Here is a 22,759-nt window from a genome sequence, read left to right as displayed (position 1 = left end):
ATGCTGAACATTTGAATAGTTGTCTAATAGTGTTTGCCTAGCTTTATCTGCCATTTTTTACATGGGCTGATGTAAATGTATTGCTATAAAACATTGCAGGACGGGGATTATTCTCATCTGTGAAGCTTGTGCGTCATGCTGTCTTTGTCAGTTAATCTAAATACTTATAACTTCCTTTATATATTTGCTTCAGGCGTGAGTCTGTAGAAATTGGCTTCTGTGCTTAGTTTACTAAAGCCTGTTCGTGAGAAATGGCTGCTGCCATCGTCTCCTTTAAAATTACAGTTGTGCATGATTTTTGGGCAGTAACTGTCATATATCTCAAAGGGCAAAGCCCCCGTGAGGGTGGGGGTGCCCTTTTCTTTATTACCATTGGAAATTCTGATTTTTCCACTTGGTGTCCCTGGCTCTGTAACTTCTGTGAAGATATATCCAGCTAGTAGAGGTGATTGTGTAGTTCTCTGCTTAGCTTTTTTCTCCATTCAGATGTTTCATGGGAAACACAATAGGGGAAAATACAGCACGAGCAAATCAAAGCAGGGGCTGTATTAACTCCATCTAAGCAATATTCCTTGAAATTTATAGTGCTGTAAGTTGCCTTGTGGGAGGTTGTTTCTACCTAAAAGTGGAGTGTATATTAACTAAATTTAGCAAATAAGCTATGTTGGCATTAACCTGTCACAATTGTATTGCCAAGTCCCATTGAGTTCAGTAAGAATTACGTTTAATTATGGATTATAGCACCATAAACGGAGCCTGTTTTGTTATGCAGTTATCTGCCATCTCCTCAGCTAATATTCTGTCCCATCATTTTCTCCCTACTTCCCGGAATGCAGATGTTCAGGGCTAGGATTATAGTGAAAACATGGTTCTAGTTCTCTCACTACCTCCACCCCCAATTGAAGAAGGGCTGTAGCTCAGTGGTGAAACACATGATTTGCACACAGAACATTGCTGGTTCAATTTCTGCCATCGCCAGGTTGTGCTTGGAAAGATTCCTGTCTGAAACCCTGGAGAGTTGCTGTCATTCAGCGTAGAATTCTGAATTTATAGTCTGACTTGGACTGACAGCTTGCTGTGTTGCAAATGTAATACAATCTAACCTTTAAAAGAAACTACAAACATTTTTAATTTGGGAAGAGTAAACTTGTGGTCCTTCTGTTTCAAACAGGTTGCCTTTTTATGCAACAATTTAAAGGTGTGTACCAAATGCAGTAATTCCTAAAATGATATAAACTAACACCCCAATACAGAGCCATCAGAATGACGATAAGTATATTCCTGTTTCTTCCTCTCTCTCTCTCTCTCTCTCTCTCTCTCTCTCTCTCTTGGATTTTTTTTACATAGAGGCTCATATTTCACAAACTTTAAAGTCTTAACGGCCACCTGAGTTAAACTCGATTATTGGGAAATCAATAGGCCAAAACACGAAAGCATGACTCTGAAGAAAAGTTCACATGCAAGATGTAGAATAAGGACCAACAAGTTCATAAAATAGGCATATTTACTCATTTCTGGTTTTTGTTGGTATTTCTTCCAGTTGCTGTTAACTCATTAAAAATACACTGGGGTAGAACTGGTTTTCAAAACACAAGATTTACAAAAGTTAGCATAATATATTGTCTTTATTGTACAGCAGTGCACATAGGGGGATGAGGGGAGGGATGCCCAATTTTTAAAGCTAAAGATAGCAATGAATCCACTGATTTGAGCTGTATTCATATTCAGTATAATATATGCAGAAGGAAGCTAGCCCACTTCCTAGCCAGTCTCTGGTGCCCCCCGGCCGGCCGGCTTAGCCCTCCAAGGCCTAGGACAAGTGCACCTGGCTGCCCCCCCCCACCTGTATATACCTGCGATTAGAAGGGGGAAATTTATAGATTACTGTGACTGCCATGTAATTTCTGTTGCTGAGGACCTCGTGCTTGGTTCTGTGAAAACGCAGAAATGAATTTGGCTGTTAACATTATAAAATTGTAAGCTAGTCTAAGGCATATTGTCTAATCCCTTCCGTGGCAAATCAAACAACTATGACACAGAAAACAAGCTCATGTTACAAGCCCTGCATCTTAAAATTTCTCAGAATTTGAAGCTGTTTATTTCATTTATTTCATCATTGCTTGGAGGGAGGAGTGACTCACAGGGTACTTTCTCGTTTTCATAGTATACAGAATTAGAAACAGATGTTTGGAAAGTTAATGCATGGTCGAATAACTCCCACGTGGAGTAGAATATCACAACAGAGCTTAGTAAAATCTAGACAGGTGGGAAAAATAACTTGCTGTAGATATGTGACAGTTCCCAGTTGTGGTGTTCGGTTCTGATAAAGTGGTCTGATTACCCAGCATATATTTTAACACATTGCATGTCATGCACATTCCTGAATATTGGATATTTAATAATTTTTGGCCAGCCACAGTGTGTTAGCTGTAAAGGTACGTAGTTTTCTAGTAAATGGTTTTTGTTGTCGTCGTAAGGATTTTTTGCGGTAGCCTTGGCAGTAGATCTTGTACTATTCACTTGTTCCACATATAGTGGATGTCTGAAATGACTGAATATATGCTCCATTGCTCAATAATCCCTCTTGCTAATTGAGGCTGTCACTTTACTTTGAATTAAAATTTTATTGATTCCAGGAAGTAAAGTAGTTATTTCTCTCCTTGACAAACTTTGTCAAGTGTGAATTTAATGACAAATCTGTTTTTTGTCTTCTCAGGATGACCCAAATAACGTTAATGCATTAAACAACAAAGAACAACGCAGCAATAATGGGAACGAAAAATTGCAAAACATCGAGACCCTACCTCCAGGTATTTGAACAGTATTTCTTAATTTTAGGGTAAAGTATGGGCCAGTTATGAAAATTAGCTTCTAATAGCAGGAGTAGGAAATATGCTTGGTATATGTATGAAGGGGACAGGTGTGTTTTAAGGTTTTGATAAGTCATCATAAATACAACTGAACAATAAAATGTTAGAACCTGTAAGACTGCAATCCTATATCCATTTACTTGGGAGTCAGCATCATGAACTCTACAGCAGGCATGTATAGGATTTGATTTGGTTTTTTTACGTTTTGATTTAATGTTTGCTGCTTTTGCAGCAACTAAGCACAGCAACAATAAAACATTAACAAATAAAGACATCACTTCTTAATATATAAATACACAGAAAAGATATATTGTAAAGACAGAGTAAGATTAAGAGTCTCATGCTCTACTGAGCTATCCCAGCTCCAGAACAATAAATGCATCAAAACAATAAAGATACTTTAATCAGAACAGTATAAATTGCAAAAGTATGAACCAACAACCCTGCATCAACCCCCCCCCCAGTCATGAAACAAGTCTCCCCCATCTTTCACCCAGGGTGCATGCACTTCTCTCCCACTTCTCATCACGGGGAGCAGGTATCCCCAGGATGATTTCACCCTCAAGTAGAAACCAGATTGAGAAGTTTAGGTAACCAACTTCTTATTATAACTAGATCCTGAAGAGAGAGAAAATCATACAAGGCATACAACATCCCGCTCCTCACCTGTTTCCCAGCCAGGGCGGCCAGATCCGCAACAGTCGGTTCTCATTCTGGAGTGCGGAAAAGCTTCCATTCTCCCTCTTTATTGTCCCAAAAGGCAGATAATAAGTATCCTTTACCATTCCACAGTGAATTGCCCTGAGACCTACAGGTATAGGGTGGTATACAAATTTTATAAATATAATAATAATAATATATAAGAGCATAGGTTTTTAAAAACAAAGGAGCAGATCAACAAAGAAGTGGCATCCCCAAAGGAAAATTATTCCCTTTCTGGTTGGCCCACCAATGATGCCCTGCTGCATGGTGTGCAGAGGATATTGTACAACTCTGTAGGCCCTGCCCTGATAAAGAGTCGCTAATGCCCTGTGCTTCCTTGTCACCTTCCCAAACATGCTGTCTTTATAGGCAACCAACCCAAGGTACGACTGTATATGATAATTGTTATAACTGTTTTTTCCTCCAATGAAAGTTTTGCCCCTGAAAATCTCAGTATCATTAATATGTAAAGTCCCCGGTCATTGCAATTGTGGGGAGAGGCCCCAAGTGGCAGTGTTTGCTAAAGGGTGACACTTAAAGCATCAAGATGACAGTGTTTTTATACCATGTTTTAGAGAATGAGCAACTCGTAACTGAATCTTCAGCGTAAGCAAATGCTAGGAAGTTTCTGGACATTGTGGTTGACTAGGCTATGATTCTCATCATTGCCAAGAGCAATCTCCGAAAAATGAAATGTGTCACTAGTCATATATTTGGCTTCTGGGCTGTTCTGGAATAGCTGTGAGAAACTGTGTCAGTGCACAGCTTTGGGGGTACTAAAGCACAGAAAGTGAAATGTGTATACACTAAAACAATAATAGTGCACAATAGTATGGCGTATCAGATTCAAGGTTCGGTTCTTTATTTTGAGTGAGTGAGAGGGGTGGGGGGACTGTATTGTTTCTTTCACCAGCAGTTTGAGCTATGGATTAAAAAGGAAGACCAGAAGAAATAGAAGCCAAGCTTATTACTCCCTTTTTTAAATAAATTAGAATTAATATTAAAACTAAATCCATAGTTGTGCCTGAAATTCTCCATGTTATTCATGGGCAGCAAAAAAAGGGGGGGATGATATTTCACTTATAGTTTAGGGGGACCCCAAAAAGAGAAATTATTGGAAAATGTTCCTCTTCTGAGAAATTGTAGCCCAGCTTAATTTTTATTCTAGAAAAGCAGGCCATATTTTGATAATATTGTTTTTTCCTAGTAAGTGCACACTAAAGTACAAAGTCCTGTCTGCTTAACACATTATTTCCTGGTGGTTTTAAATTAATTGCTGCACTGTTTCTAGTTTATTAATCCACTTTAACAAATAGGTTTGGATCCAGACTGCTCCCTAGGCAAGCGGAAGGCATTTCCATCTTGTATAGCTATCCCAATTACCCCTTCTTGCCATAGCCCCTCGTTTTGTCACTCTTAGCAATGGCTTTGTCAGAGAGTACATGGGCTGCAGGGACACAGGTGGTGCTGTGGGTTAAACCACAGAGCCTAGGACTTGCTGATCAGAAGGTCGGCGGTTCGAATCCCTGCGACGGGGTGAGCTCCCGTTGCTCGGTCCCTGCTCCTGCCAACCTAGCAGTTCAAAAGCATGTCAAAGTGCAAGCAGATAAATAGGTACCACTCCGGCGGGAAGTTAAACGGCGTTTCCATGCGCTGCTCTGGTTTGCCAGAAGCGGCTTAGTCATGCTGGCCACATGACCCAGAAGCTGTACGCCAACTCCCTCGGCCAATAAAGTGAGATGAGCGCCACAACCCCAGAGTCAGTCACGACTGGACCTAACGGTCAGGGGTCCCTTTACCTTTACCTTTACCTTTACCTTTACACAGATTGCAATGAGATGAAGGCAGGAAAGGCCCATATCCTGAGCAGAGCTTTGTTCATTATCACTTCATCCAACCCATTACTCTTCTACCAAGGGTTTAGAGTGACACCTGTGTTATCTGACTAGTAACCCTGCTGAATGGGCATGCATAAGAATGATATCTGCATGTCCACCTGATCCTACTTTGGGCTATCAAGTTGTTAGAATGACACTTGGACAGCACTTATGTTAGCTGCAAATAATCTCTCTGGCAGGGCCTTTGATAGAAAGCACACATGCGTACTACTAACCTGGTGATAAAGATCATAGCCTCTTGGAGTGTCCTTCATCTCTCTTCCTATGTTCACTTTGGCATATAAATCTGACCCCGGGCATTGAAGCAATAAGCATTATTGTGCCCCTTTGTCCCTTCTGTGACTGAACTGGAATGTCCAGTCGGAATGGCTTTAGTCTATTGATAATTCTGTGTGCTAGCTTCATCTTTTAAGATCGCAAACCAGTAAGAAAAGAATATGGGCTTTTGCAAGCCATTAAGTTTTAAAAGGTAAACAGATGTTCGGTGTTTTGAAATTCTAAACAGAATTTTCTGAATCCTGCAAAACTTGATGACCTCACTGCTGTTAATAAAGTATGAGGATTATAGCTCACTGAATTTAGTAGTGCAGGCTTATGCAGGACATAAAAACCTGAGCTTCTCTTTTGACACTCAACTTAAAAGAAAGATTTATATGCAGCTTTGTGAATTAATGTGTCCCAGCCCGCAAATGCTACTATGATTTTAAAATTGCACCAACATTTTATGACCACACACTTTGTAATGAAAGGCTTGCAGTTGACCTTTTTAATAAAGTAGTAATTAATATGCTTTAATCTTTTAATTTTAGCTGTGATAAATATTAATAAAACTAAGGTTGAGACTAACAAAGGTTGAATAAATCTAAGCACCCTTTATAACTAATATTTCCTCTTTGGCTACTTTCCCAGTATGGGCTCCTCCACTTACATCCTATCCTATTACCAGAGAATGTAATCAGTACTGCTTTGCACTGAGTACCTTATTGGTGGCCTGTCACTTCTGAATCTGTTTTCTGATGATGTCTAATCTGAGACAGGCTGCCTGATCCGTGTTCTGAAGTGTTGGGAAGGACTAGATGGGAGCAAAGCATGACATTAGAAATGAGGTGAAGGTAGACTTGCATCCAGCAATGTTCTTCTGCTGATACAAGACTAGTTGACCTAGCAGAGGCTTGAGTTGAGTAGAAAGGGGGAAGATGTGACTTCTGCAGATTCCCCCTTTCTCCTGCACTCCTTCCCATATTGCTACCTATTGGTCTTCTGACTCTCCAAAGCAAATTTTGGGGGCAAAGAGCTGATTTGGGGAACCAGCAAAGATTGTACCCCCTCTAGTCTCCACTGGATCAAATACTCTCTCATCAGGGGAAGGACACAACTGAATGCAACCCAGAGTTAATACAGGTTTCTGAAACACTTCATTATCTCTTACCATGTCCCTCCAGCAGTATACTCTTCAAAATAAGCAAATATGCTTCCTTTTCTCTGCAGTGTTTATAGTGTCACCTTGCTGACATAAACAGCAACCAGCAAAAACTGACCCAAATTCTTTTTGAATCTGTCAACCTGAATTCAGGGATGAATCAAGGCTTTGAGTCTCCTTAGGCACAGTTAACTAGATGCTTTGTGCCTGAAGCAGTGTGACTGAATGTAGCTCCCTCTTGTATTAGAACTGTAGTTACATTCTCATTCTTGCTGAGTTCACATCCATAGCAGTTGTGGAAGGACTCCAAATCCAAGGTGAAACAATAGTTCATGTTGCTATGTTAACATTGATGAGAGAGTTTATTTTATTGCAGTGGGTTGCATATAAACTAAATGTCTTTAAATATACAAATTGGTAAGCAAGTTGATGTTAAGTATGTATATTTAAAAAGTATTTCAAGTAAATGGCCTATCTGTTTTTCAGACCACTTCTTGCCTGCTAATGTTTTTCAGCTTAACAAAACAACCCCCTAATGGCCTCCAGAATCAAATAAAAGAGTGTTTTTAGGGTTACAATAGCATTGGGTTCCATGAAGGATCCAGATTCCTGGGCCAAAAGTCCAAGAAAGACATTTAAAACAAAACTTACTTGATAGAGGTGCTGCTAAGTAATTTGCTCTGAGATGGCAAAAGGATAAATGCTCCCTAAATCAAATTTTACTTTGAAATGCAAATGTCATTTTGCACTCAGAAGATGTGCTCTGGAAGTCGAACATATTTCTTGAGATTGAGTTTGTGTGTTTTGCAGTGTGCTTATATTGAAGAAATGTCACAGTTAAGCAGAGTATTTCAAATTTATACTATCGTGTTTATCTGCATTGCTGTAACCTCTGGAAAAAAGTGCAGTGGATGAGTAGAAAACAAATACTGGTCTCACTGATTGTGTAATAAAACGGCACATTACCTAGTTCGTGTTATAAATAGCTTCGTTGCTATTAACAATTGTAAGGATGACATATTTAAAGTTAAGTTCTTAAATGTTTCATTGGCAGCAGAGCTTCCTTAAAGCAGGTCTGTCATGATGCGTGCTATAACTTGTAAACTGAATTATGCATGAAGCTATTGCTACGTTTTGTGAAATATTTTTGTTGGTTATGGAATTAATCAATGGCTGCACTTCAGAGTGCACACAGGCTTTACAAGTAACAGTGCCCCCAGGTCCCACTTGTGTGATTTCCACAGGCATCTGGTTGGCCACTGTGAGAACAGATGGGCCACTAGCCTGATCCAACGGGGCTCCTCTTACGTTCTTGCACTCTTATCTTTCAGAAATATTATTAATATAATAATGAAATGTTACTAATATTTTATGTCTCCATTAAAAAGTGAAGGCCACAACTCCCCCAATTTTGGACCTGTTGGTTGTTTGAGGTCCCCCATGCTAACTTCTATTTAAACTGGTATTTAAGGAGAAGCTGAGCCTCTTTTGCCTTGTCATATGATACAACCTATTTTAGGATGGATTCTTCCTGTAATCTTATCAGGCGCATGCCAAGTATGAATGCAAGTACAGGTTTCGATTGCTTAACTGTTAACAGAGAACTACTGTGGTGTAATACTGGAACTTGCATTTCATTCCCCACTCCACACCCCTCCCTTTTTTTTTGCATTGTACCATGATTGATGCATTGCTTTGCCAGCTATGCCTCTGGGCACCAACAGACTCAGTATTATTCAATCATAGCCATAATTCACTTTGGGCTGAACAGGAACGTTCTGCCAGCCTCTCTGGTGTAGGTCTTGCCCTTAACCAGGCGCTGCTTATTTGAGCTTCCTTTTTTGAAGGAAAAGCAGGGTACAAATGCTGAAATAAGGAATAGTTGCAAAGTGGCTTAAGCCTTAGGACATTTCTTATTCTACTGGAACGTTAGAATAGTGGAGTTAATGCAAGATCTAGAAATCTTTCAGAGTTCAAAGGGATCCTCTTTTAGCACCTTATGCATTTGAAGCATCTTTAAGTGCTACGTATAACTTGAACCCAAATAGACTTGAACCCCAATAGATCCTGTTAGATTCAGTAGTCCATGTGTATCTGCTGACCAGGTGTATCTGAGCCAAACTGAAATGGAGACAGTTTACCCTTACTTGTGCTTCATATCACTTGTGCGTATGCATTTTTTATGATAATGCATTCCAGAGAGAGAGAGAGGGGCAGGGAGGGAGAGATCTTATGTAGGTTTATCAGTGGTTTATGATGCTTTGCTGCACCTACTCATTCAGTTCATTAACTTGTAAGGCTAGAGTTGTTGGGTCGAAGCAGATTTAGTCCCATCAGGGTCAACTGGCTTAGCTGGAATTAAATCATATTACTTCATCTCCAGTAGTTTGTGGACAAGTCAATGGCCTCCACAGTCACTTACGACTCACTGTTAAGACCGTCTTCATGGAAGACAATCTTACTCAGCTATGAGTGATCACCAAAGAAAGAAAGAAAAGTAAGCAGAGTCGCTGGGGTAAAGAACCCTTTTAAGGTCCGAAATACACATTATGTTAAAAGCTTAATTGCATTTAAAGCGACTGGGTATTCAGGCCTGAATGGCCACTGCTGAGAGAGGAGAGGGATTAGAACGGTCACAGTATTAGGGAAAACGTAACCCACACGAATGTATACATGCACACACCAGGCTCACAGTCTCCCTCTTGAACTGTTGTTTGTCACTGCAGCTTGGGGGATGTGACTTGCATCGGGCAGGAGCAAACCCTTAAACCTCTTCCTCTTGGTCTGTCACTGTCCCGGCAATTCAGAACCAGACCAAAATGCTTGCTGCCTGAGAGAATGAGAAGATGGCGCTTTCCATTCTGTTTCTTTATTTAAATTTATTTCAATACATCTCTTTATCTGAGGATCGCAAGGCGGTTTACAGATATAAAAGTACATTCTATAAAAGTGCATTCCATGCACAGAAGCAGACTCGACAGATCACTGAATCTTACTGTGGACACAGCAGTGTTCACTACAGCTGAGGGCAGCAGACTAGCTTAAGGGAGTACAGTAGAACCTCTACTTACGACCGCCTCTACTTGGATGCGATCCAACTTGCGACCGCTGCAAACCTGGAAGTAAATACCGGGTTTGCCGTGATTTGCGCACGCGCAGAAGTGGCTGCAGCTGTCTACACATGCGCAAAAGCACACTACTGCCAATTGCACCTGCGCACAGTGGCACTTCTACCAGCGACCTGGATTGACTTACAGACGGACCTCCAGAACTGATTACGTCCATAAGTAGAGGTTCCACTGTATAGAGCTAGACATACAGCCCTGTCTTCCAACACTCCTCTGCATCTGCTGTCTAAGGCAGCCCCCTCACTGTGCCTAATGGCAGGGCCAGCCCCAGCTAAGTTAGTTCAATTTTTTTTTGTCATTTTAACTTCCTTAATGCATTTAATGCAACATGTAGTTTTGCCCCGCTTTTAAGTTTTTCACAAGTTCTGCAATAGGTTTTAAAACTGAGCAGCTGGTGCAGAGTTGTTGCTGTTATTTTACAACAAAGTGCATGGTACTTGCAGAACCTTGTAAGAAAATGCTGTTGATAGGGCTGGCATGGAAGACTCTTTAGCCATGTTTGGAGTCTCAAACCCATATGCAGCCATTTTGTTTTTCCTTTCATGTGAATGAATAAAGAAACAAGCTGGAATGCTGCAGTTAACCCAACTTTCTGTTATATCCGAACATGCCAGTGTACGGAAGCCAACTTAAATTATGTTTCATATTCTGACTTCTTTGGAAGCCACTAACCATAGTTCCTACTTTGGATAGAATAGGAAGCTGTGGTTAACTGGGGCTTTTGAGGTTGCTTGTGCACGAGTGAGTGAACAAAGGGGCAAGCAAGTGGCCCGAAACGTTTGCCCGAAACGTTTGCATATCTTGGCTCGTTTAACCAAAATTTAATAATCCAAACTTGGCCGGTGTGTGACTGGAGGGGAGGGGGAACCTGTTGAGTTTGAAGGAAAGATGTCACCCACCTTTCTGACTATTTAGAAATTTTACTGTGCTTCTCTATTAATTGTATATTGCCTTTACAAAACCTGCATTTTGTGTTTGAAACTTTTAACACCAGATTTTCCTTTCCTTAGGGAAAGTTAGGTGGCAAGATTTTGACCAGGAAGCTTATGTTGGAGTCACCATGGTCAAAGCTGGCCAAGACCCGTATGCCCGTAATAAGTTTAATCAAGTGGAAAGTGATAAGCTGCGCATGGACAGAAGTGTACCAGATACTAGACATGATCAGTAAGTACCAATTTGCTGCATATATTGGCTTCCTTTAAGTAGCTTTGCCTCTCCCCCCACCCTCACCCCGTTAACCTTTTTAAAGTGGGACTCATTCATTCATAGGAGACCCACATGCCATCTGAAATCATATAGACACATGTTTTCTACCTCATTAGGAACTAAGGCTTGGCTCTTTTGGTGGGATCATTGATTAACTAGGTTCAGTGTTGCTACCTTGTTTTTTTTTTTTTTTTTGCATGGCATCAGTTTGTCTTCCAAAGCTATGCCTATTTGTCATGTGGCTTCATATCCAAGGTAAACTCCCTTACAAGTTGGCAAAACAAAGTCAGCCCCTTATTTCCCAGTTAGTGGCTTCTTTTAGCCCCCTCTCTAAAACTGTAGTCTTTCTGATATTTACAAAGGATGAAGCCAGTGGAAATGTGGTCTTCTCTAGTTCTAAAGTGATATTTCAGTATTCAAGCTTTTCATAATATAATGTAAGGATCGGCCTCTATTCGGACAGAAGCTTTAAAATACTTGAGGGTCTATTGGAATGTATAAAATAGACTAAAGATAAAAGTACCTGCCCTGCTATGCATGGAGAAAAAACATTTATATATATTTTTTCCTTCCTGTGTCATGTGTTTAAAAGAGGCCTAGAAATGCATGAAGGTTACCTGCCCCGATTAATTCTGGAGTGGAATAAACAAAGGATTAATAAGGCTTTTCAGTCATACTGCCAGTGAGACTTTTAAGCAGCTTAATTTTATATGGACCCTTTAAATATTTTGAGGATTTGGTTCACTTTAGAAGGCCTATATTCAACATGGACTATTAAAGCTGATCAAATGAATTGCTTTAGACACAATTTTCTGCTGCCGTTGGTAGGAATTGATTTAAACATAACTGGTGCACCACACTGCTCTTAAGCTACAAGCATTTTGTGATTATTATACTTTTTCAGTTTGACAACTAGTTTTAATGGGATACCGTTGTGCAGATGACTCGCAGCTTGACTTATCCATTGTCGAGGACTGTCTGAGCCATTTAGGATGAGCTTCCTCTTTCGAAGGTCTTCAACCCAATAAGAGTATGCCTTGCCAAAATGCCACCTCGCACAGAAATGATAACTCTTAGTACAGCATGGATCTTGGTAATGGTACCCACCCTGTGGAACGCCTTCCCAGCAGATGTCAAGAAAATAAACAGCTATCTGACTTTTGGAAGACATCTGAAGGCAGCCCTGTATAGGGAAGTTTTTTATGCGTGATGTTTCACTGAAGTTTGCTAGAAGCACCAGAGTGGCTGGGGCAACCCAGTCAGATGGGCAGCATATAAATAAGAAATTATTATAATAATAAGTGGGCAGAGATGATGTGGGAGTTTTGAGTGGTTATAAAAGTTGGTATCCTCTCCATTGTGCCTAGGAACAGAAGTAGACCTTGCACCTATGCAAGGGAATGCTTCAAAAACACAAGTCTTGCAACATAAGGATAACATTTCTACAGAGGCCTATATGACAATTGGTACTCCATGCCATGTACTCAAATGTCAGCAACATTCAGAATACCACACACATAGAAACATAGAATTGTAGAGTTGGAAGGGACCGTGAGGGTCATGCAGAACAGCCATACAGAACAGCCCCAGAACTCCCACCAGTTCTCAAATCACAATCTTTAACACTGTTCCTGAGCTTATTTTAGCATACGGAATTGCAGTTTATTTTTTACAGCAGCAATTGTTCATCAGACTTTTCTGCCATTGCTCCTCTCCTACAAGATATAATATGGATGCCTGCTGTGAATCTTTCAGTAAGCATCTCTGCTTAGATGGCACCGCTAAACATAAGAGGTCTAATGCTTGAAATGCTTTGTGTTTCTGTCAAGGTGTCAACGGAAGCAGTGGCGGATAGACTTGCCAGCTACCAGTGTGGTAATCACCTTTCACAATGAGGCACGATCGGCTTTGCTTCGAACAGTTGTCAGGTATTTCTGAGAATAATTTCTTCACCTGCAAGGGGCTGCTCTAATGTGGTGATATATGGTGATAATATGAATTGAAATTCCTCTCTTTCTTTAGTGTTCTCAAGAAAAGCCCGTCACATCTTATCAAGGAAATCATACTTGTAGATGACTACAGTAATGATGGTGAGTACTCATACAGGATTCTGCTCCTGAAGTCATCTCAAGATTAAAATAACATATTGAAATAGTTGTTGAACCTCTAGTGGATTTCTGTGTGGTTGTGGTTGGCATGTATTTGTCAGGGTCCTACCTAGTCTGTAGCAACCAAAGCTAACACTTTCTTTATGATGTCATGAATGAAATAGCTTGTTGTTGGCATCCATCCATCTTGAGAAACAATGGGGTGCACCCCTGGGGTTGTAGAAAAAGCTAACACCCTGCACAAATCCAGAGTGGTGTCCCTAAGGCAGTTGGATGGCACCTTGTACACCTCCATCCAGCAACTCTTGCAGCCAAGCTGGTGCCAAGCATATTGCTCTGCTTTCCTTTGGACCGCATCAACAAGGCCAGGGTGTGTGTGTCTTGTTGTCTGGGCAGCCCAGGACCTCCATACACGCTGCCTAGCTTGCAACCCGGGGAGCTCACTTCAGTGCTGCTAATACAGCAATTTGACTTGTGATCACAAGCAATTGATCTATCTAGTTGCTTGAGCTGAGTTTCCATCTATCTATTTATTTATAGAGGGATTTATATACCTGTAAATCACACAACATATCACAGCAGCGTACCTTAAAAAGATGATAATCAAACAATAAAAACATTAAAAAACACTATTTAAAAGCAGAATGTTTAAAAACAAATTTAAGTAGTATTCAGCTGAATTTTTGTACCCATGCTCATAGTTATGTCCTGTAAAGCAGGTTTGCCCCAGAAAAGAAGTTATCAGGTATTTCTTAGCTCCAAAACCTGGGTAGTTGTAGGTCTTTGACTGTTACTCTCCCCATCTGTTTTTTGAGCCAACATGAACAAATGATTAACCAGTTACGCCTTTTTCCTCAGCTGAGGATGGTGCGCTCCTTGGTAAAATTGAGAAAGTGCGGATACTTCGAAATGATCGCCGGGAAGGTGAGCATTTTGTTTTGAGTGGGGAAAATGTGAAGAATTCCAGGCAGAATTACTTTTGTTATTAGGAAAAACATGCTCTTGTTGCAGGTATGGTACGTAGAGAAATGAAATGCACTGAATAGAGCAGAAGAGGCAGCTATTTAATTTGATAGTCTTTTATTATTCTGTCTTCTGGCTCACTTTATAAATGCTCTCATTTCACAGTACTGGAGGCCTGGAGCCCTTCCTAAATCAACAGCTTCCTAACTATATAGAGGCTTTAGAAGTCAAGTGTGGAAAGCTGGTGGTCTAATTGCTTTGTTCTACTGCCATAAGTTAGAAAGAATGACTGTTCAGTTGCACCGCATCGTCGGTGCTCTTTATGAAAAACTACTGACTAAGTTACAAGCAGTTAGAATCCTGGCCTCCTAGATATCTGCAAAAGATTGTAAAGCGAAGTAGTTAAGCATTCAGAAGTATATGAATTAATGTTTGTATTTTCTTCCCTAATGGTAGGAGATGATTATTGAATCTTGCCTTGTAGGTGTAACATGTATTGTCAGAAAATAAAAATAAAATTGTAATTTGTAATACCAGCAGCAATAAAACCGTCAGCGACATTCCAGTAGAATGGAAACTTTCAAAGTCAATGTTAATTTGTTCTCTGTGGATGGCTAGACCACGCTTTGTTCTAATAATAATGATGATGATGATGATGATGATGATGATGCTGTTTATTCTCTCCCCCCCCCCCCCCCGCATCTGACTGGGTTTCCCCAGCCAGCCTGAGTGGCTCTCAACAAAATATAAAAAAGTTATAAAACATCAATCATTTAAAACATCCCTAAACAGGGCTGCCTTCAGATGTCTTCTAAAAGTCAGATAGTTGTTTATTTCCTTGACATCTGAAGGGAGGGTGTTCCACAGGGAGAGCGCCACTACCGAGAAGGCCCAGAAGGAGTCTTTTCTACCCTAGACTCCTTTGCGAGGAAGGGTGAGCTAGAAATTAAATTAATTTATTGATTACATTTGATAACTGCTGTATTATCTACAAAATTCCTGTAACCATGCAACATATACCCGAGAGGCAGTTAAAAGATGGAAGGTATTTTCAGTTCATAGTCAGTAGTGGCATAGTTGCATCTGCAGGAACTTCTGTTACAAAGTTTGAACAAATTCATCATTCAGTGGCAGTATTCTAGTGCTCTTATATTCTGTGAAGTTTAAATGATGTTCTTGTGCTGAACTTAAAACTTTGTTTTCTTTTGGAGTTCATAACATGTATAGATTGCTCACAAAGTAGCTTTAATGAAATGTTTGGCAAGATCAGGTAGAGGCATAAATAGCATTTCATTATTCACATCTCAATTGATTCCTGAGCTGAAAAAATGCACAGGGTTCTTAAAAAAAAGAAAAGACATGCATAATAATTGCACTATAAGATATTAAAAAGTATATATTGTAAGCTAGCCAAAAATATACAAAACCTTAGGTTTCAGCCATTGAGAAACAGAGTAATAAAAGCAATAACCTGTCATTAAGAGCTGGATATGATGATTGATTACTACTATCTTATTAACAGATATTTGCAAATATGACGGAGAGAAAGAGAGAAGTATAGTCAGCTGAGGTTAACAGTAAAATTATTATATTGATCCTGACAAATGTATAGATCAGTATACGCCCAAATGCAACACTGACTATTATAAGCTGTATGTTCAAAGGCAGAAAGAGTGGCAAGTTATTCAGACCACTGGGTTCGCGCATAAAAATTATAATAGCTCCTAAGTTGAGGAGATAGTCAGCTTTCAGTATTGCTATTGGATCATAATAAACATCTCTGAGAGAGCAGTATTAAAAAAATAAATAAATCAGGAGAATATGATCAGAAGAAAAGTTTTCCACTGGGCAAATGAAACAAAAAGATGGGAGGGAGTTGAAAAGTTCAAGAGGTAGTATCTCCAGGAGAGTGTTTTTGAAGAGATTTGTTGAACATGAAATGTGCAAGTAATTTTAAATTATATAATTTGCCTTTTCTAAGTTTTCCTTTATTTCTTACTGCAGTATTCCCCCCCCCCCCCGTATATTCTCTATTTCTGAAACATGAGCATCATTTTGACCTAGAGTACTGGTGGTTATCTGTTAATAATGTGACTGCTTATTTATCCCAGATACCTTCCTTGTATAGTTATCATGACCTTATACTACCAAAATATATTAAAAAATAATTTAAACTGGAGTTGATTTACAAAACATCCCATTGGTTTTGTTTAAACTGTGTGGTCTATACAATTTTTAACAGCTCATTAGTAGTGTTGTTTCCAGAGGTGTGAAGAGGGTTAAGGTTGTGAATATCTCAGCGTAAATTATTCTAAAATGTTCTTCCTATTATCAGTTTTATAGCAGAGAGGGACTGCCTAACACATAAGAATTAGAGCTAGAAAGTAATGAGGATTGCACTAGAATGTGTGATTACATCTAATTACTACATCATGGATGTTTGTAGTCTTTTCAGTCTTTATATGAAGTGATGCACACATGGGTAGCTTATTAGATGAACAAAGCACAATATGGTGCAGAGAGAAATAAGCAAATTAAAAATTCAAACTGCAATGCACTAGCGTCTGTGTGATGCTTGCAAGGCTATCTATCACACTCTTTGGATGAATGTAAAAATGGAAACACTGTAAGATATCAAGGCTTATGTGTTTGCTGAAAGTTTTCCCCTTCCTCTTGTGTTAAGTGCTTCCAAGTAAAGTAGTGATGGGCAACATTTCACTTTAGGTTAGTTTAGAGCTGGACTCAGCAGATAGAGCTGTTTCCCCCAAGCAAACTAATAATTATGTTAATTCAGAGCTCAGTTGGGGCTATGCTGTGCTCCTGTTTACATCCCTGGAAGTACAGCACTCCCTGATTCCCTAATTCTTCCCCCCACAGTCCCCTTATTATGGCGAATGCAGCGTACCACTTCAGGAGCAATGATAACGACGTGGAGGAAGGGAGATGCTCTCTTTCCTCCATGGTGCTTGGAATTTAGAATGCTGCTGCTGCAGCAGCAACATCCTGGGTACCAGGGATGCTGGGGAAATTATGTTTCATAATGTCCTTAGTGCTTAGGAACTTGCTACAGCGGCACTCCTAATTTTCAGGCACCATGATGTGAAGAGGGGAGACTTCCCTCATTCCGCTGCAACCTCTGGATACGCACAGTGGTTAGGATGCGGGAAGTTGTTGGCCCAGTTTAGAATACCGGCACAAGTCCATCCACAAGCACACCAGATTCATGCTTCACACAAGGCAGTTGTGAATCTCAGTAACACGATAATAGGAAAGCCGAGTGCAATTGTATTAGTCACGGGAGAAGTTTATTAGGATCTGGTCTAATGGGCTGTCTAGCTCACATTCCTGTCACCCAACAACAGCCTCTGCTAGATGTTGTAGAAGGTGTAAGTATAGCAGGATGATAAGTAAACTCAATTGTTTTGCCCTTTGTCAGTAGTCTGATTCTTTTTGAACTGAATTACTAAACTGATGGAATAAAAAGGTAAAGGTACCCCTGCCCGTACGGTCCAGTCTTGACAGACTCTGGGGTTGTGCGCCCATCTCACTTAAGAGGCCAGGGGCCAGCGCTGTCCGGAGACACTTCCGGGTCACGTGGCCAGCGTGACAAAGCTGCATCTGGCAAGCCAGCGCAGCACACGGAAACGCCGTTTACCTTCCCACCAGTAAGCGGTCCCTATTTATCTACTTGCACCTGGGGGTGCTTTCGAACTGCTAGGTTGGCAGGCGCTGGGACCGAGCAACGGGACTGCACCTCGCCGCGGGGATTCAAACTGCCGACCTTTCAATCGGCAAGCCCTAGGCACTGAGGCTTTTACCCACAGCGCCACCCGCGTCCCTGAGAACTGATGGAATAGTGAGCAACAAAAAAAGAAAGAAAAGAAATTGGCTAATATGTGGTCTTGATTTTCAGGTTTGATGCGCTCTCGTGTCCGAGGGGCAGATGCAGCACAGGCGAAAGTACTGACGTTCTTGGATAGTCATTGTGAATGCAATGAGCACTGGCTGGAGCCTCTTCTAGAGAGAGTAGCTGAGGTTTGTTATGAAGAGCATAGACTATTGATCCATAAACACTGTTTTGTTTGAATTCTGTGTTGCTTAAAATCATTTGTAGTGGCTGTTTTCAATCTGCATCTCATTTCAAACCGCTCTTCCAAAATAATCCCCAGTGTACTAACTAGCATGCCAATTTGATACAAAGAGTTGTGAACTCCTGATTTCATCCATGGATAGTGGTTTTTTACTGTATTGTGAACAACCCTGTGATCCTAACTCGATGAAGGGTGGTCTGTAAATGAACCAAATAAATGAATGAAATGAAATTTGAAAAAGTAGTATTTCAGGCAGGGAGATTTGTACATTTTGCCCCTCATATGATTAGAGTAGAATTGTTTGTAAATAATCATTGATTTAAAATAAAGAATTCCTGAGGGTAGTTCTTGGTTTAGTAGGGCACACAATTAAACCTAGCAATAGTTGACATGTCAGCCAACAATTGATTTGACCTCAATTCTGTTAGGTATTAGGAAAGTGTTTGAAAACAGTGGTCATATCACAGTGCAATGTTACTATAGCATAGTTACACTTGGGATACACACTTAACCCATATCAAGAAGCATACCATAAGACTGAGAAAATTGCAGAAAAGGAAACCAGTGAACAAGGGTTTGGAAGTTCTTTCCAAGAAAATGTAGTCAAATTCCTTTGTGTTATGCATTATTGTAAAGCAGATTATTTTAACAGCAGGCAAGTTTTGTCACTTCTGTTTAGTGTTACTTTGAATTCAGGAAATTTTTATATTATAATCAGCTATTGTTATAGACAGTTTGGAAGTGGTTTACTTAATAACTGGCAATGATACTGGCAAACGTTACACAGTGGTACCTCGGTTTTCAAACATAATCCGTTCCGGAATACCGCTTGAGTTCCGAAACGTCCAAAAACTCAAAACAGAAGCCTCAAAATGGAAAACTCAATACGGAAGCCGCATTTCCTGTTCGACTTCTGAGGCGAGTTTGAAAACCGAAGCATTTACTTCCAGGTTTACAGTGTTCAAGTTCCGAAACATTCGTCAACGGAGACGTTTGAAAACCGAGGTACCACTGTACTTTTATAGTAGCATTAGCAGTGCTTTTTTTCTAGAAAAACAGGTGCCTGTATTCGCCATGAAGTTGTTACAGTACATACCACACTTTTTAATAATAATAAAGAGAAGTGCCGGTACTGTGTACCCTTGAGTACTCCTGAGTACCCCTTGGGGGAAAAGCACTGAGTGTAGGATAGACAGTATAATAGGAGTAAGCATAATCTTGTTGTAATCATCATTACAACTCTTTTTAGTCTTCAAGGGACAGTGCTTATGTAGCCAAAACATCACTACCATACTCAAGAGGGAGGTATTGGGAGACTTGGGGGAGGGAGCCCCGAGGTATGCACAAGTATAAAACATCTTTATATTTAAAAAGTGCACATGTGTGCACTCACAAAGAGAGCCAGAGAGGAGGATGAACCGAGATAAACACGAAGGTGAGGGAGCTGGTGGGTGAAGCTGCTCACTTGCCTCAAGACCTGCATTTTTACCATTAAGACTTAACTGTGCTAGTTCTTGGCTCTGCTGGTTTATGGGGGAGCAAGCAAAAGGTGGAGGACTGAAGACCAAGCTGAAAAATACAGAAAGAGATGGGTTAGAGAGGCAAGGGACAAGGACTCAATGGAAGCAGAGGGAAGGGGGTCATGGAGCGAAGAAGAAAGAGGCAGGTCATAGGAGTCAAAGCAAGAAATGGAGGGCAGAGAAGATAGAGACAGAAGTGAATAGTTCTGTGTGTCGTACACAGGATCTTTAGCACTTCCTTGCTTTTTCTTGCCTGCTTGGCGATCATGTACAGCCTAGACACAGAGGAATAAGCCCCCACTCTTTTTCGCAGGGCTCCCTGTGCCCCACAGCTACCTGGGGGTTCCTCTTGGTTGCCGTCTAACCTCCCTGGCACACATTTTATTGAGAAATAGCTGTAGGGTTCCCTAATTAGCCCCCCTCTGCTTTCCTGAACACACCCAAACAAGTTGGACTGTTCCTTTCTTTGTTTACTGACCCATTTTATTTGGTGCCATCCCACTGTGTTGCCCTCACCCTTCCCCAGATCCTCATGATCCTCCTACCAGTTGGATTATTGGCCTTGGATGTGGGGGGAAATTACGTTCAAATCCCTGCTCAGATCCAAGGCTCACTTGAGGGTTCTTGATCAACTCATCTGCCTAATCTCCCTCCAACAGATGCATTAGAGGTTAAACACTTCTTATAGGAAAGATAGAATACCAATAAATTTATGACTTTGATGGCAGGTGCTATAGAGTTCAGCTTTGAGACTATTGCAGGGCCAGGCTTGCACAAATTACTGTTGCTTGCCATGTGAATGGTGCCTTCAGTACCCAGGTTTACTTTTCACATAAATAAAGTATAGAATGAACAATGGGGCTTGAGGACATAAGGAAAACTTAATTATAGAGAAATATTTTCTAGCAAATACATTTCAAGGGAGGTATAATCAGAAAAGTAGATTGCCTTTGTATGGATTTTGTGACAATTTCCATCCATTTCAAAAAGTTTCAATGACTTTCCATCTCTGAATATTTTACACTGACTCCACCCCCCTCCAAATATTTATTTTAGGACAAGACCCGAGTTGTGTCTCCTATAATTGATGTGATTAATATGGACAACTTCCAGTATGTGGGAGCATCAGCTGATTTAAAAGGAGGTACGTACCTTCACTGGAATATAGGATCTTCCCGGGACCCCTAAATGTGAACACACCAAAGTATCACAACATACAGCTGAAATCGGAAAAAAAAGAGTTGGGGTGTTCTTGTTGAATCAGGTCTTTTATGGCATAGTTTTGAATGAATACCTGTTAAGTTTGTTTGGTTTTTTTAAAAAAAGAAATGTTACTTTCTGAATTGAAAAATCTGATAGAAATGGTGGATCTTTATAATGACTTCACAAAAATGTAAGGCTATACTTAAGCCATGAAAACAGAAGTGTTTGTTCAGGAGATATAAAGTGGGATGTTTCTACCTCAAATTTAAGTCCATATATGCCAGAGTAGCATGCATGGAAACAGAATATACAATGCCTAGTTCTCTTGCTATTTCTCTCTGTTAGTTGATTTTAAATGTTGCATTTGTATGAACTACATTTGTGTGAAGTTTATTGCTGTAATTAGCTTTGGAGATCTTTTGGAGAAAGCAACAAATAAAATAACAAGAAGAACAAGCAGAATGTTCAGTATATCACCACTCCTCGTAAGAGGGCTTCTGTAAACCTGAAACAGTTATCTTACAGTCCTGATCAGGTTTTACAAGGGCTGAACTGGATTTCGGGAAAGGGAAAAGGGAACAGAAAAGCCCTTTCTCTTCCCTTCCCATATCCTTGAGGCCTTCCCCTCAAAACCATTCATGTCTTCTAGTTTCAGATAATCATTATGAGCAGGTGATGGTGACTTAATTTCCTTATGAAAGGGGGGGAGACTTCCTTATGGTGTTGTCCATTTTAGCTGTACAAATCATCTTGGTACACAATTTCCATTTAGCCTTAAAGTAGGTGGAACTTGTCTGATCAAATTGGGCTGATGCCTCCATGTCAGATTACTTTCCTTAATCCTGCCAGCCCTTCAAGATATCTTATGCTCAATGTTTTTCGTTCTTGCTCCAGAGGAGCCCCCTAATGCCCGTTCTCGTGCATACAACTTCTGGCTCAATAATAGCTGGGAAGCAGTTGCATTTATTCTACTGTTTGGATTAAGAACATTCTGTGCCAAATTGCTATTTGAAAAAGCATTTTAGTGATCACAACACTACAATTAGTGCTGTGTAAAATTAGTATGCAAAATGCTTTTCTGATGAAGGATCTAAGTACAATGAAAGTAAGTTGAGCTTGCATCTTATTTGGTATATTGCTTCCGATAGCCTACAGATCTGCTAAGCAGAGGAGGGCATATGAATAAGAACAGCACATGTATACACATGTAGAAAAAACAGTTGAGACTCATTTTGCTTCTATCATACTAATTAGCCTATTATGCACATTTTACCATTGGACTTCATTTTCAACTGAAATTCAGTGAATTATTCTGACACTTCTAACCAGTTTCCAGTCCCCTTGTGTATAGTCTAGCAAGATAAGCAGAGTCCCTTAGCCTTAGGGAAATAAAATGGCTTCTTGTACAAAGTCTCAAATTACAGAAAAATATTAAAATGCTTCTGGACGGTGTTTAGGTATGACTTGGGAAATACATATTCCAAAAGTATGCCGCTTTCCTTCTGGGGAAAATAAAATAATTCTTCATCAAAGGAAAGTTTGGAAATGCATAATTGTCTAACTTTTTAGGTGTCAGATATCCAGCAATTATAAAAGGATTATAAATTACACTGTTGTGGCACATTCAGAATATTCATTATTGCAATCATC

General features: G+C 40.2%; 1 protein-coding gene across 1 annotated transcript in view; it reads left to right on the top strand.

The window, feature by feature from the left end:
- GALNT2 (polypeptide N-acetylgalactosaminyltransferase 2) overlaps nucleotides 1-22,759 on the top strand; it is a 67,946-nt gene that overhangs the window by 27,788 nt on the left and 17,399 nt on the right. The window contains exons 2-8 of the mRNA XM_053382491.1: nucleotides 2,717-2,810; nucleotides 11,029-11,182; nucleotides 13,054-13,152; nucleotides 13,247-13,314; nucleotides 14,191-14,256; nucleotides 18,209-18,330; nucleotides 20,963-21,050. Of these exons, the coding sequence (XP_053238466.1) occupies nucleotides 2,717-2,810; nucleotides 11,029-11,182; nucleotides 13,054-13,152; nucleotides 13,247-13,314; nucleotides 14,191-14,256; nucleotides 18,209-18,330; nucleotides 20,963-21,050 (691 nt within the window). The remainder of the gene's footprint in view (nucleotides 1-2,716; nucleotides 2,811-11,028; nucleotides 11,183-13,053; nucleotides 13,153-13,246; nucleotides 13,315-14,190; nucleotides 14,257-18,208; nucleotides 18,331-20,962; nucleotides 21,051-22,759) is intronic.

This window comes from Podarcis raffonei, chromosome 3 (genome assembly GCF_027172205.1).
Source record: "Podarcis raffonei isolate rPodRaf1 chromosome 3, rPodRaf1.pri, whole genome shotgun sequence".
NCBI classification, from domain to species: Eukaryota; Metazoa; Chordata; class Lepidosauria; order Squamata; family Lacertidae; genus Podarcis; species Podarcis raffonei.
This window is presented reverse-complemented; position numbering and strand designations above follow the sequence as displayed.